General features: G+C 49.7%; 1 protein-coding gene across 6 annotated transcripts in view; it reads left to right on the forward strand.

Annotated features, from left to right (window-relative positions):
* The window catches only part of MCF2L2 (MCF.2 cell line derived transforming sequence-like 2), a 152,998-nt gene extending 140,518 nt beyond the window's left edge, over positions 1-12,480 (forward strand). For 4 of the 6 annotated variants that reach the window (XM_054205522.1, XM_054205524.1, XM_054205523.1 and 1 more), the window contains 6 exons: positions 1,310-1,381; positions 2,883-2,969; positions 4,969-5,087; positions 5,656-5,768; positions 6,717-6,820; positions 7,962-12,480. In XM_054205522.1, coding sequence (XP_054061497.1) covers positions 1,310-1,381; positions 2,883-2,969; positions 4,969-5,087; positions 5,656-5,768; positions 6,717-6,820; positions 7,962-8,062 — 596 coding nt within the window. In that variant the 3' untranslated portion in view covers positions 8,063-12,480. Of the gene's footprint in view, positions 1-1,309; positions 1,382-2,882; positions 2,970-4,968; positions 5,088-5,655; positions 5,769-6,716; positions 6,821-7,880 lie in introns of all 6 variants that reach the window. The other 2 variants (XM_054205525.1, XM_054205527.1) reach the window with 2 other exon arrangements.
* The last annotated feature ends 718 nt before the right edge of the window (positions 12,481-13,198 follow it).

A 13,198-nucleotide genomic window follows, 5' to 3' on the forward strand; every position in this document is an offset into this window, starting at 1 on the left:
GTGTATCAAGGCGTGCTGCCAGCGTAAATGGTGACTCTTCTCACATTCTCCAGAATAGGCTTCAAAAAGCGGTGCTGGTTTCCACGGAAACCGGATGAATTTTTGGCTGATGTGGGGTTTGGTTTCCAGCCTCTCCCTGGTTTGGGTTAACTGAAATTCGATAGAAATTATTTCTCTGTTTCCTTAAAGCTGTTTAGGACTTTTGCTTTCAAGGAGGAGAGAATCTCCTCATTACGTAGCAGATACCAGATGGTAAGAAAACCTGAAAATCCCGCCAGAAATGGAGTAGCACTAGATACCAGTTTCAAGCATGTTTAGCGTAATCACAGTTGTGATTAGAAATTATGTTTGCAAGGAAATTTTCAGACATGTTTAAGGGAGCTGGGTGCCCAGCATGCACTGAACTCTACAGTTTGTGTGGGAACTTAAAGAAGTTTTATTTTTGAGCTGCAATTATTTTGAGAGAAGGCACTTTAAAAAAAATTAAGATACTGCAGTAGTGCCTACATTGAAACTGAAAAGCAGCCCTTGCATTTGGGCGAGCTGGTTGTGTTGAAAATCAGTAGGACCGTAGGCACCTGTGCCTATGTGTCAGAGCTACTTTTGAGAACAGAACATATGGTCGTACGTCAAATTGTGAATATTCTGTCTTCTGGCAGCTCCTGGAATGACGTGCAGGAACGGATCTGCAAGTTCAAGATTTGCGGGGCAATTCACAAACCAAAATAGAATGAAAAATGGCTGAGTTCAGTTGTACAAAAATCTTTGCTATGTATTTGTCAGGAAGAAGGTTGCACAGTACCGAGTGCATCGTAACTAGTTGTGAAGGATGCGAACCGTGTCCTTGACCGTGCCGTGGGGCTGTTGTGAAGCGAGAGCTGGTGGGGGTTGTTGGCAGAGGAAGGATGTGATATTACTGCTACCTACAAATGCGTCTTTGCCAACCTCTTTAGACCGTAACACTAAATCACCACCGCATGGAAATGCTGGGTGTAGCACAGAAGAGGTTCTCAATAGCTTTCAGTCTGCGTTAGTGCCATCTCCTGGACAAGAGGGAGGGGAAACCTCTGTGAGAGCTGAGCAGAAGCAGATGCATTTACTATGTTTTAATGTCTCTTGCAAAAAGGGGTCTGTTTCTGTTTCCTGTCCGCACCACAGAAGCCTTTGTCTTCGCCACCTAGAATTTAGGGGTTGATCATTTTTCTGGGTGAAACGGAAAGTATTAGGCATTAGAGTTTGCAGGTAATGGGAAAGCAAGTTTCTGCTTTAACAGTGTTTACAGCCTTGTGACTCTGCGAACTTCACACAGGTCCCCTTGTTCCTGCAGTTAAAGTCAAGAGACATGAGATAAAGAGTGACCCAACTCCTCTGGGGTTTGAAGGTATGAGTATTTCCATCCTGCATGAAAACCTGTTTGCCGATCTTTTGGTATTATTCCCTGAATCCACACCTCATCACTGCTGGCAGACGGCACTGGAGCCCACTGGGGGGTTGGTGTCAGTTTATCTGTGATAATCACAGCTTGTCACCCCCGTGCCTGTCCCCTGCACTCACGTTACATTTACCAACTTTCACCCGGGGATGGCCCTGAATGAACCCCCCAGTTCTCTGCCTGTTTTGGGAAGTAGCGCTCTAGACTGTGATCTGGATCTGGAATTTCTGCCTGGGTCCTGCCTCGCTCCGTAGGGTGCAGCAGCCGGGAGCCAAGGGGCTACTATTCACCCTCACCTGCAGCCTGGCCGCTTCCATCCCTCCCGCGTGTCGGTGGCTCTGCCTGGCAGGAGGAGCCGGAGCCGTGTGCTTTGGGCTGCAGAAGGGGCTCGGCTGGGCATTAATATCCGTGTAAGGTGCAGTGTTTCATTTCAGCCAAGCAGAATTTCCACCTATTCGTTGCAGCGGTTTCACCAATTACTGTTTAATAAACAATACCAAAGAGTTAAACCGGGAAGTTACTCCCCAGCTTCCAATGCCAGCGTTCCCTTTAACACGGGCATTTGCCGGAGCATGTTGCCCTGTGGAGCAGAGAGGTCGGAAGACGCAATCCAGAGGCAGCAAAGGAAATGGCAGTTTTGCTGTTTGTAGCATATTTCCTTTCGCCAGTGACCCCTGGCACCACGTTTGGAATCACCCTGGCACCCAGCACCAGAGTTTTCCAAACCGTGGTGTTTATTCCTCACTTTCCTCATGGCAGGTTCTTCCGATCTCAGCATACCGTGTGGCTGCAGAGGTGTGGGGTGCCAGTTCTGTCCCTAGGATAGAGCCGAGTTGATCCTCACTGGTTAAAAACGTGGTCCTACTGCAGGCCACCCCTCACCAGGCTGAGGTCCTTTAAGCAGGAAGCAACGAACATTATCACCCCTTTCCCAGAAGATACGGCCGCTGCTGCCAGGGCTGTCAGAGTCAGTAACGCAAAGGATTTGATGCACTTAGATAAAAACTTCCCCCGCAAAATTGCATTGCATTCATCAAGAGTGAAAGTATTCATTTTCTGGCTGGGAAGAGGAGCATCAAAACCATATACCATCACCTGCAGAACGACTTGAAATGCTGCAAGGAAAATATGCCAAAAATGTGTCAGGAAGCTGTAGTGAAATAGAACACTGCACTGGTCACCCCGCAGTCGTCGTCCTTTACTAACATCAGTATTTCTGTTTGATTCCTGTGGCTGTTCTCTGTTCCCCTCGGACCTGCAGTGTTTCTGCGGAATGCTGCTGCCTGTTCTCTCATTTGTGCTGGTCATTTGTCTCCTCGTTTATAACCGTCAGCCCCCGTCCACCCGTTTGTTAGAGAGACTGCCAGTGGCAGAGGTGATACGGGAATTCACCCTGCACTGTCTGGTCGCTATTTCACCTTGAAGACACAAATTGTGCTTCCTGTCACAGATGCTTTTGAGAACACCATTTTGGCCCAGACTAAATGTAATACCGGTTCCACCACGAGACCCGTACCTAGATCTGCTTCACAGACAGGTAAACAAAATTAAAACATTTATCCTCTCAATTTGAGAGTGTGATATAAATGTATGATAATATTTACTCTCTTTAACTTAAAGAGATTTTTCTCTTTTTATGAGCGTCGTTTCCCATGAAAGCAATGAAAGAACAAGCTCGGGTCACCAGCAGGGATAGAAACAGCACCCCACATTCTGGTTTTCTGTAGGTGGGGCACAGCTGGAAACAATTCTTTTAATTGATGTCAGAGAGCTCAGAATTTGGTCTGTGTAATTTTATAGCTTGAATTAAGTACATAAAACTTAGGCTATTTCTTAGTCTTTGAAATTAGAATAGCAGTTTGTACAGAAGAGGAAGGCTGATGCATGTGTTTGTAGGGAATCCCTGCTGGTTAGGTTTCTGCCTACAGATGACGGTGGCAAAAGATCACCGACGCTTTGTCCAAGGTGGGAGGGGGACATCTTTGGGTTTTTTTGGTGTTCGTAGCTCAGCCTGTGAATTTGAACTAAAATTCCTGTAGCAGTTTGAAGCTGATTAGCACCGATGTATTCTGGTACCTTCAGCCAGTTGCCAGTATTTGGCTGGTGTGGTTCAGCCGGGACAGACAGACGGTGGGGTCGGGTTCCACGTGCTGCCTGGGCTGAAACTGCAGTTCCCGTGGCACGGACCTGGGCACAGACCGTGGCGGGGACGCTCACAACCCCAGCACACAAGTGGCACTGCAGGGGCTGGTGTACACCTTGAAAAGCACCGAGGATGGGTGCGCGTGGGCAGGGATTAGATAAACCTGTTGCTCCCAGATCAGATCGTTTTTCTGTTTAGTCCCTGAACTGCCCGGCTTGGGTTTTGTGTTGTCTCAGGCCAGGTTTTGGGTTGGTTGGAGCATCTGGCTCCGTGCCTTGTTGTCAGCACTGCTTTGCCGTGTCCGCAGCAGCGGCCCGCAGGCTGGAAGGAGCTTGGCTAATATCCGCTCGGCCCCGAGTCCCCGTGAATCGGCCAGTGCACGGCGAGGACACGAAGTAGGAAGGCAGGGGCAAGTTGACTGCCTCCATTCAGCCCGTATCTTCCCGGGCTGCAGGATCCCTTGGTAGATGCCAGGTCTGTTTCCTGCTGGCCGGGCTGTGGTCACCCCTGTCAGAAAAGGGACAGGCATCAAGTGCGAAGGGAAGCGTAGAGCTCGACTGGGATCTGTGCGGGAGAGGCCGAGTCAGCTTTCCATCACGGGAGCCTCGGGCAGGCAGGTTCAGCCTGAATTTCCCTCAGGACACATCCTCTGGGCGTGCCTCGGTGGGCAAAGGGATCGACACTTGTGCTTGGGCTGGAAATCTCTCCTTAGGTGTCGTCCACCGGGCTGGGGTGGTTTTGGGTGCAAATCACACACTAAAACTGCTAACAGCAGAAATATGAGTGAGATCTTCTCTACTTGCCACCGAGGTCTGGTTGTCCATGTGCCTTCTTGTTTGCTCTGTCCCTTCGCTGCACTTCCAGCTGCTCCAGGGTATGGTCTGGTACCTTGCTCAGGTGGTAGTATCACCCTGGGGCCAGGGGGAGATAAGCCAACCACCATTCGGTGGCTTCAGGCTTCAATTTATAGATGAATGTGTGGAGGTAAGCTGGAAACCGAACGAGCACAGCCTTCTGAAAGTCACGTCAGCAAAAGTTGTTATTTGCTACGGCGCTCGCTCCGCAGAAACGTTCCTGGTCCTTGCGTTTTGTGCCTCCTGAACCGAAGAGATTTAGCAACGCTAAAGACGCAGGGTATCGGTGGGCACGCAGCTGTGGCCACACAATCTGCCCTCCCACGAGTGGCAGTAAGTGGTACAGGTTTTTAGAGATAGAATAATGGCTGAAATGTAATTTTTATGGCAAAATCAGGGAACAAGCTGTAAAAAGGTAGAAGCAATTCAGTAAGTGGAATAGTGGGAAACAAACCCGTGACATCTAGTTTTAAAAGACTGGGTCTGAAAGGGGCTAATGACTGATAGCTAACTCTTTCTGTTCTCTCTCCTTTGAAAAGGCTGGCCCAGCAGGCAAATGCCGTCTCTAGACACGTTTGAAGATTTTGAAGCCATCCCCTCCAGCACGGATGAACTCTCCAACTCCTCTGACTTGGAGGAAGAGACCAACCCCAACAACGTAATTCCTCTTTCAAATTGCGCTGCCCTTTCCCAGGGCCACCTCCTCTTCTCCAAGGATCACGATGTGAACTGCCCGGCCGGGGTTCATGCCAGCCTTACGTTCATGGATATGTGGGAATACAGAAGACGGGAATTTGATGCGGGGTGTTGGGGGGTTATCCCAAGGCTGTTTTGTTGATCAGGATGAGGACCATAAAAAGTCACCCTTACTTGTAAGCTGTAGCTTAACCTCTTACAAAAGTGAGGGAAACTCTGAGCCCTTAAAAAAGTAATTTCAGACTTTTCCAGATGACTTAACCCGGTGTCACAAACCCGATTTCTGGATCAGAATAACGGCTGGCCAGTTAACTCTAAAGCCTGAATGCACAGCACAGTTCTGTCCTAAGTTTGAATAAAATTTAACCTGAGCATGATAAAAGGAATAAGAAAGTGACACAATTCCCTACGGAAGAAAGCTCTGCCAGCTTGAAATGCCTAATTCAGTATTGAACTAACCTGGCTCTCTCTTGCAGTGTTCTTTCATCCACAGTGACTGTATTTCTGGTGCATTGTTTCATTCATTTTAGGGGACCAATCTTTTTCGGGTAGAAGGCAGTTTTGACAGCTGTTTCCCGGATTCTCTTACACTCGAGGATGGAGATTTAGTGCAGTTTGTGCAGGAAGGAGAGAACGGTCAATGGTGAGTACCGCAGAGAGACAGAATTTGACAGGTAGAACAGCCATAACCTCCTGGAAAAGATGGATGATATTCAGAAAGATGTCAAAGCCTCTTCAAAATCAATCAAATCCACTCCCCCCGTGGACCACAGTGTGAAAGAGGCAGAGGGAGGCACGAACGTACAAGCAGCTTTGGTTAATTCCCCCTGGCTGGCTTTCATCCCAGACGCTTGTGACCCGAGGCTTAAGAGGACAGAAGTTTGCATGAAGGAAACGGAGGGGAGTATCTGGGCTTTTGACGCCTTCTAGCCAGAAGGACAGCTGTCCCGGGAGCACCTTCCCGTAGGATACATCAGTAAAATCCCCATCCCTTCCAGCCAGCCGCAGCAGGGAGCCAGAGAGCATTTTTAGCCCCAAAGGCTGAGATGTAAGAAGGGATTGACAGAGCGGGATCAATCTGCCCGCCTTGAGCCCACGTACGTTTCGGTGTGTTTGTTCTCTCTGGCTGACGCGTGAGTGTTAGGAACAGACCTGGCCGGACATCTGAATTCTCTGTCGTGGGTAATTTGGAGGAAGAAGATCTGATCTCTGAAGGGCCGGCGCAGTCAGACCCTTCGCCCAGAGCTGACGTGGGGCTGAGACGGGAGCGAGTCCTGTGGGGAGAAGTGGGTGGGAATAAACCCATCCACCCCAGGTGGTATTTACAGCAAGGGGGGTGGACAATGTGAGAGACCCATTTTCTTCAGCTCTGAATTTGGCCCAGGGTCTCAAGGCCGCTGCTTGTCACAGCTGGGATAGCGGCTCACAGCGAAGGCTGCTGAAACTTAGTCAGCGGCTACCTGGAGGAATTCCCGGGGTCCTCTGCCTTCTTCCTTAGTTTAGGAAACAGCTGCCCAACATGCACCTCTAAGAATCACAACCCAGGGAAAGGGAGCGTAGGGCAATTCACTGGCCTTTCTCTGAATTCCAGGTTAGTGAAGAAACTGGTCTCTGAGAAGAGCGACTGGGTTCCTTCCAGTATATTGCAGCCAGCAGAGGGGGACAGTAACAACATAATGAAGAACAGCAATGCAGGTAATAGAGAAAATGAGTTACTGGCATTTAATTTTTTTTTCATACTACAAAAGGATGCACTTTCTGTATTAAAGCCCTCGGCCTGGGCGCGTGTCTGTGCTGCAGTCTGTGTGACGCAGCTGGGCTAGCCTGAAAAACGGTGCCGTGGGTGTCAGAGCTCGTCAGGCTCAGCAGCTGCCCCTGGCATGGATCGGCCCTTTCCCCCTTCCCGGGCAGAACCTGAATCTCCCACCAAACTCCTGTGGCTCCCAGTACTCAGGCTGGCTACCTTACAGCTGGCCCAGGTGCGTGCCGTGGCAGGTGTGTGTGAGTGGAGGGTAGTGCTCACCCTGACGCGGGTTTGGAATTAGATCAGCATCAGGGCCGTGGTTCTGGTCTCGGCTTGAAAACGTTCACATCTCATGAACCGTGACGGCTCTCATCATGTTTCACTGCTGGCTCCGAAGGCTGGAGGAAGGGCTGCCCTGGCGAGATTTCAGCCAAATCAGCGCTAAAAGTCAGCCTTTCTTCAGCTTTGGTTCTGACCTAACACCCAAACAGGTTGCACTGGACAAGCTGAATCTCGGCAACTCTGCAGATCAAAGGTTTACAATTTTAGATTAATTTTTGCCCATCATTAAATGTGATTTACTCAAATGTGTCCTGCTTTTCTTCTGGTAACGGAAGAAAGCAAAATCTGGCCCAGCCATTCCCTGGGAAGCTGCGACAGGGAGCTGCCAGCGTTTTACTCTGAGGTACTGGTTTATTTTGATTTTTTTTTTTTCTGTCAGTTTGCTAAAGTGGAGAAAAACCTCTTTGACCATTAACCAGGATTCTTTGCTGTGGTTTGAAGGGAGTTTGGTAATTGCTGCTCCATCACCCCCACAGCGGGTCAGTCCTGCCTTCACCCTCAGTGCCTCGCTGCGGCCCTCATTGCTTTGGCATGTCTGGTGCGTCAAAAGACAACTAAAGCCACACACCTATTACAGTTAGTTACGGGCCAAAAGAGCCTCCCCCGCCTTCAGTGAAGGAATTAGGAGAGCGGTAGAATTGTGATTACTTGTGCTTTGTTTTATTTCAGGCTTTTAACAATGAACCTCAAGACTAGATGGGAAATCCTTTAGCCGTGTTGTAGTGACCGTGCCCGTGTCCTCCTTTTCAGACATGTACAACGATTCCTGCAGCACGGCCTCGGTAGAGTCGGACACCAAGGAGAGCGAGGTGGCCAAAAGCTTCCCAGCAGAGCAGAGGGCTGGCAGCTGAGCAGCAGGACCAGCCTTCCTCGGGACCCCATCCACCTCTGGCTATTTTGGGTGGATGCTGGATCAAAGTTGCCTTTCTCACAAGCTCTGAGGTTCGTGATTCACTAGAACTTTATCAGCATGAACAGATGAGAACTGTGCTGTCCACCTGGCAAGCTGGGAAAAACAAACTTGAAAGGAGCATTAAACATCCGGAAAGCATCAAAACCCACCTTCAGTATTAGAGGAGAAAAATGCTTCTCGCATTGATTATCAAACCGGTTCAGAAGATGTGGCCTAAATTAGGTCGACAGCAGAGCTGCAGAGCCACTATGCACACACCTTTGGGCAGCTTTGCTCGAGCACGGAGTTACCGCAGAGGGACACACGTGTGGTTACGAGTTCTTGCTCTACCATGGGGTCGCCTGGAGGTTTTTCCATTTGCTTGCCTCTGGCTGTGCCTTGCCCGTCCTCCTTAATTCCAGCTGATGCATCACAAATGTGCCCTTTTTGCTGATGGTCAACACCAAAAACATCCCATTTTAGGGAGGCTGTGGAAAGGAAGTTTCTGACTTGGACCATAAGAGGGGCTTCGCGCAGCAACGACATGACTCCTCTTGCGGTGGCACAGCGAGCGACCTGCTGCGGCCAGCGTTGTCGGGATGGTGCAGACGCAGCTCCTGGCTACAAGGTGGAGGTGCAGAGCTTCGCAGGGAGGCATGGACGTGTGACAGCTACTGTGACAGAGAACATGTTGAACTCCTTTTACAATACAAGTCATTCCGCTGCCCCCTCTGCGGTCTGTAGTTGCTGGATCACAACCCTTTGCATTTGGTGGCGAGAGCTGAACTGAATGCCGTGTAACGTCATATGTTAGTAGACTGCATGCTTTCTTTGTGCGCTGGGCTATGGAGTAGATACGTTTCACCCCTCATTTGGAATATACTTAAGCATTGCAAATAGGCAGTGAGCACGAGATGCTCCGACGAGTGGATAAAGTGTTGTTGTTAAAGACTTCTTTCCAGGACATTTGATTACAGGACTGTACCAAATCTCTGCCACATAAGGATGTAATGTATCATATAAAGCGATTACAGATGTTATAATTCCTATACAAGCCATTAGCTCATTTAGAGCAGCTGTTAAGGCGGGAAGGCATTTTGATGGTAATTGGGTCTTAGGTCCCACAAAAGCTGCTAATCCTTTAGTAAAGATAAGTATTGACCGAGGGCTGCAAACAGGCAAAGACCAGCCTGGTAGAAATGACGCCAGAAGCTCAGGAGTGAGTGTTTGGCTTTCGCTATTTAGGGGTTTTGTTGTTTAACCCCGAGACTAGTGGTGCTCTGTGTAAATAACAAAGGGGACGAAAGCACTAAAAATGGAGATGAAGCAAAACCAAAACCCACTCTTTAGTGACTGAGCGGAATAGTAGGAGTCTGTATCGTTTCCGTGATCATCTTTGCAGGGACACGGACGTTTTTCCTTGTGTCTCAGCGGAGGCTGGCGTTGCAAATACCGTAGTGTGTGAGTCAGGATAGCTGTGGAGCAGGTAGATAGTCCCATTCCAGAAAAAGCCTTGGAGCAGGTAAAGGCCGATTCGGATTTTGTTTGCCTGTGAAGGCTTCTTGGTTAATTAGGAGTTGCACTGTTGTGATGAGTTCCCACGGTTCTTCTAACCATCAGTATCTAAACTCTTGATTTCTGTTGCTTTCCGTTCATGACTAAAGGACCTGAGAGTTCTGGACCTTTTTGGAAGCGAATTGTGTCCTACGGAGATAAGAGCGTCTGCTTTGTGCTGGTCATTTACCTTAGAAGTGACAGGTGGGCACTCAGGGACACGAATCCCATTCGTCCACTGTAGTTACGAGCGGCTTGAGGGAAGACTTGTTTCCTTTCAGCCCCTAACGAAATATGCAGTGATGTTTTCTTGTGGTGCAATTATTTCATCCTCTCCCTAAAATGAGTTCATTTTGGTTTCTGTATTACTTTCAGTAATATTTGCACGGCCCCCGCCCTGAGGAGAGGAGAGGGGCAGGGAGCTTTGATTGCACATTGATAACTTTTGTGTGTGTGTGTGTGTGTGTGTGAGAGACGGGGGTTACCCTGGGTATACGGAATTGCCAAAATTAGGATTTGTGACATTGCTGACAGATGGAAAGGTGCAACCCTGCACTTTGGAGGAATTCCTTCTAACGGTGACATGGCAGTGGGCAGTCTCTGAACCGACGACGGAGAATCAGGTACTGCCAGTCCGTCTCCTCCCTCTGCTGAGTGCAGGGTGACAGCGTGCCAGCCCCGTATCCCCTGGTGCCTCGACATCTCCCTCTAAAATGGAGGCTGTGGGATTTCCCACGTGTCGAATTCTGTTGCTAAATTTTAGCATGTATGCAAAAGTTGGGGCCCCTCCAGGGGAGAGCAAAGCATTCGACCCCTTACGTCCCACTGCGACCTCCATGAGTGTCGGTGGCATCCCGCGGGGCAGTCGAGAGCTGGAGCAGGGGAGAGGGTTGCTGCAGAACTGTGTCCTCTCTGCCGGCTCACCAGCGCGTCGGGACACCTGCAGAGGTATGGGCTGGATTATAACAATCCTCCTCCCTACTTTGCTTTCAAAATCAATTCTTTTTTTCCCCCCAAAATCTCATGTTTCATACTGTTGGACCAAAGTTTGAGTCATTGCTGCACCATGAATGTCCCGAGGGTGCAGGTGACCCCCTGCCCGTGGCCGTGTGCCGCAGCGGCGCAGCGCCTGGTCTCAGCGGTCTCTGGGAGCTGAGCATCTCACCGCTGTCCTCGGGCGCGGCGGAACCCGAGCAGGGACCCTACGGCCGTTAATTGTGTCCTTACCCATCCTGCAGTGCCGGTGAGCCAAAGGCACCTGCCCGTTTCTGTCTCCACGTGCTGAACTCAGAGGGTCCCACCACCATCGCAGCTGCTCCGGGGTAACGGGGCCCTTTCCCTGGGTGCTGCCGCAGGGCGGGCGGCAGGAGCTGGTGCCGCGGCGCCGCTGTCGCGCTCTTGGAGCACGAAGTTCAGTGCCAGACCAGGCTGCGGACAGGCCTGAGAGCAGCCAGCAAGAAGTAACCTTCTGGCTTTGCTGAGGAGACAAAATGGGGCTTGGTGACTTTTTTTTTTTAATAGCAGACAGGATAGTCTTGTAATTAGTGCATTTCTGTCAAGCAAGGTGATAATTAAGGGAATGACTCTCCATGTACAGTCTAGAATATGATCTGGTAATGCCCAGCGAGACTAATGTGTACATTAAGGTATATTTATTCTGTATGTAGATCTTTGACACCATCATTTTCAGGTAGATGGACCCAAAAATCATAGTTTCCAAACACGGATTTCATTTCGGTGTTGTTTGGAGATGATTTAGTGACCAGAAAGTCGTTTAAAAGGAGTGGTTGCTGCTCCGTTTCAGCTGTAGACGAGACAAAGCCCAAGGCAAATCTCTGCTGCAGCAGCTCTCGTGGCTGAGCATCGTGCTCCTGCCGCCTGAGAGCGGTCGGCGGTGGCTGCCTGGCTGTTCCCTCCGGGGTGGGCACCGCGAGAGTTGCCTTCCAGGGAGCTGGGACTTGGATCTCCTCCCTCTGCTCTGCTGCCAGCTCCTGTGAGCCTCGCAGAGCCCTCCCAGCCTCGGCACCCTGCCCTCGCTGGGCCGCAGGCTCCTTCCGCGCTGGGGGTAACGACAGCCAGGGACGGGCAGCTGCCACGATGCGTAAGTCTCGCTTTTAGTAAACCAGGCGAAACGTAAGCGGGCCTGACCCCCTGCTCCTCTCGCCTCGGACCCACCGGCTGGAGGGACAGACCAGTGCTCACTGCCTGGGTCATCCACGGCTGCGGCCAAACCGTGTCGGAGCACTGGCTTTTCTTGCCAGTGACAACAAAGCTGTGTGTGTGTCTTAGGTTCCGGTTGTGTATGTGATGAAAAGCCATTTTATTATCCACAATTTTCTTAGAGTCTGAGATTTCAAACCAGATTGGGTATGAGAAAGGCCATGCGCTTCCTTTCCAAAAATACTCAAAGCCTGACTTCCAACATACATATGACTAGAAATATATAAGAATAATAAGCAAAAAGAGCCAAATTGTGTATTTCTTCTTGCAGCTGGAGCTGAAATAGCTGCTAAGATTTCCTCTCCCCAGCTGAGAATTGGTACAGTTTGTTTCTCTTGCATATTTTCCATGGTGTTGATAATGATGTGTTTGTATATTGTGACTGATGAGAGATAATCAGACAGGGAAAGAGCGCAGAATTACCTGTCCTTTTTTTTTTTCCAGTCGAGACAGAATGTATGAATTTATTACAAGAAAAAAGTGTGCAAATGAACTTTCTGTAATTAGGCCATTTGACCTATGTAGAACCCCACTTTGTTTGAAATTTATAAAAATTATAACTAGTACAAAACACGTGGTTGATGTCTCTATATGAAGTAACAAGTCCAGTGAGCTTTCCTTGCGTTCACAATGAATGAGTAACAGTGAAGGCACACCAGCACAGCTGAAAAAAATCCACACGTCTGCCCAATATAACTTTGTTTGTCCAACACACGCACGTCACAAAAGGCACAAAGTGGTTTTTTTTCCTTTACCCATCTCCCTTAGTCACGCTCCTCGATCCCTGGGACCCTTAGGAGCATGGAAGGATTCACACAGAGTTTGGAGTTGTGGGTGCTGCAGCCGCAGGGCAGGGAAGTTGCAGGATAACTTTATTATCGTTATCCCCAAGATATCTGCATACCTTTGGCTGCCAGTGGTTTATTAGGGTTGCGGATCCTGTAGAAGGGCAAGGAGGTAAAAATGAGAATGGAGAAACACAATGCAAATGCAGAGAGCAAAATAAATTGGCGCTAATTTCAGCTGGTATCCAGGTTTCTGGGGGCAAACTTCGCCTCGCTTCAGTTTTCAAGTCGTTGGACTCATCACTTAATGCAGTGCAATATTGGTATGAGAAAATGAAGAACCAGGACCGCAGTGGACCCCGGGTGTGCGGCTTGCTTCGTCCCCCCCATCCCCCCATGGCGGGAAGCGCCATGGCACGCCTGAGGAAGCTTCTCCTGGTGCGGGTCCCTGCCATCCAGCGCCATGGCACGCCTGAGGAAGCTTCTCCTGGTGCGGGTCCCTGCCATCCAGCGCCATGGCACGCCTGAGGAAGCTT

Source organism: Rissa tridactyla, chromosome 6, assembly GCF_028500815.1.
Source record: "Rissa tridactyla isolate bRisTri1 chromosome 6, bRisTri1.patW.cur.20221130, whole genome shotgun sequence".
Classification (NCBI taxonomy): Eukaryota; Metazoa; Chordata; class Aves; order Charadriiformes; family Laridae; genus Rissa; species Rissa tridactyla.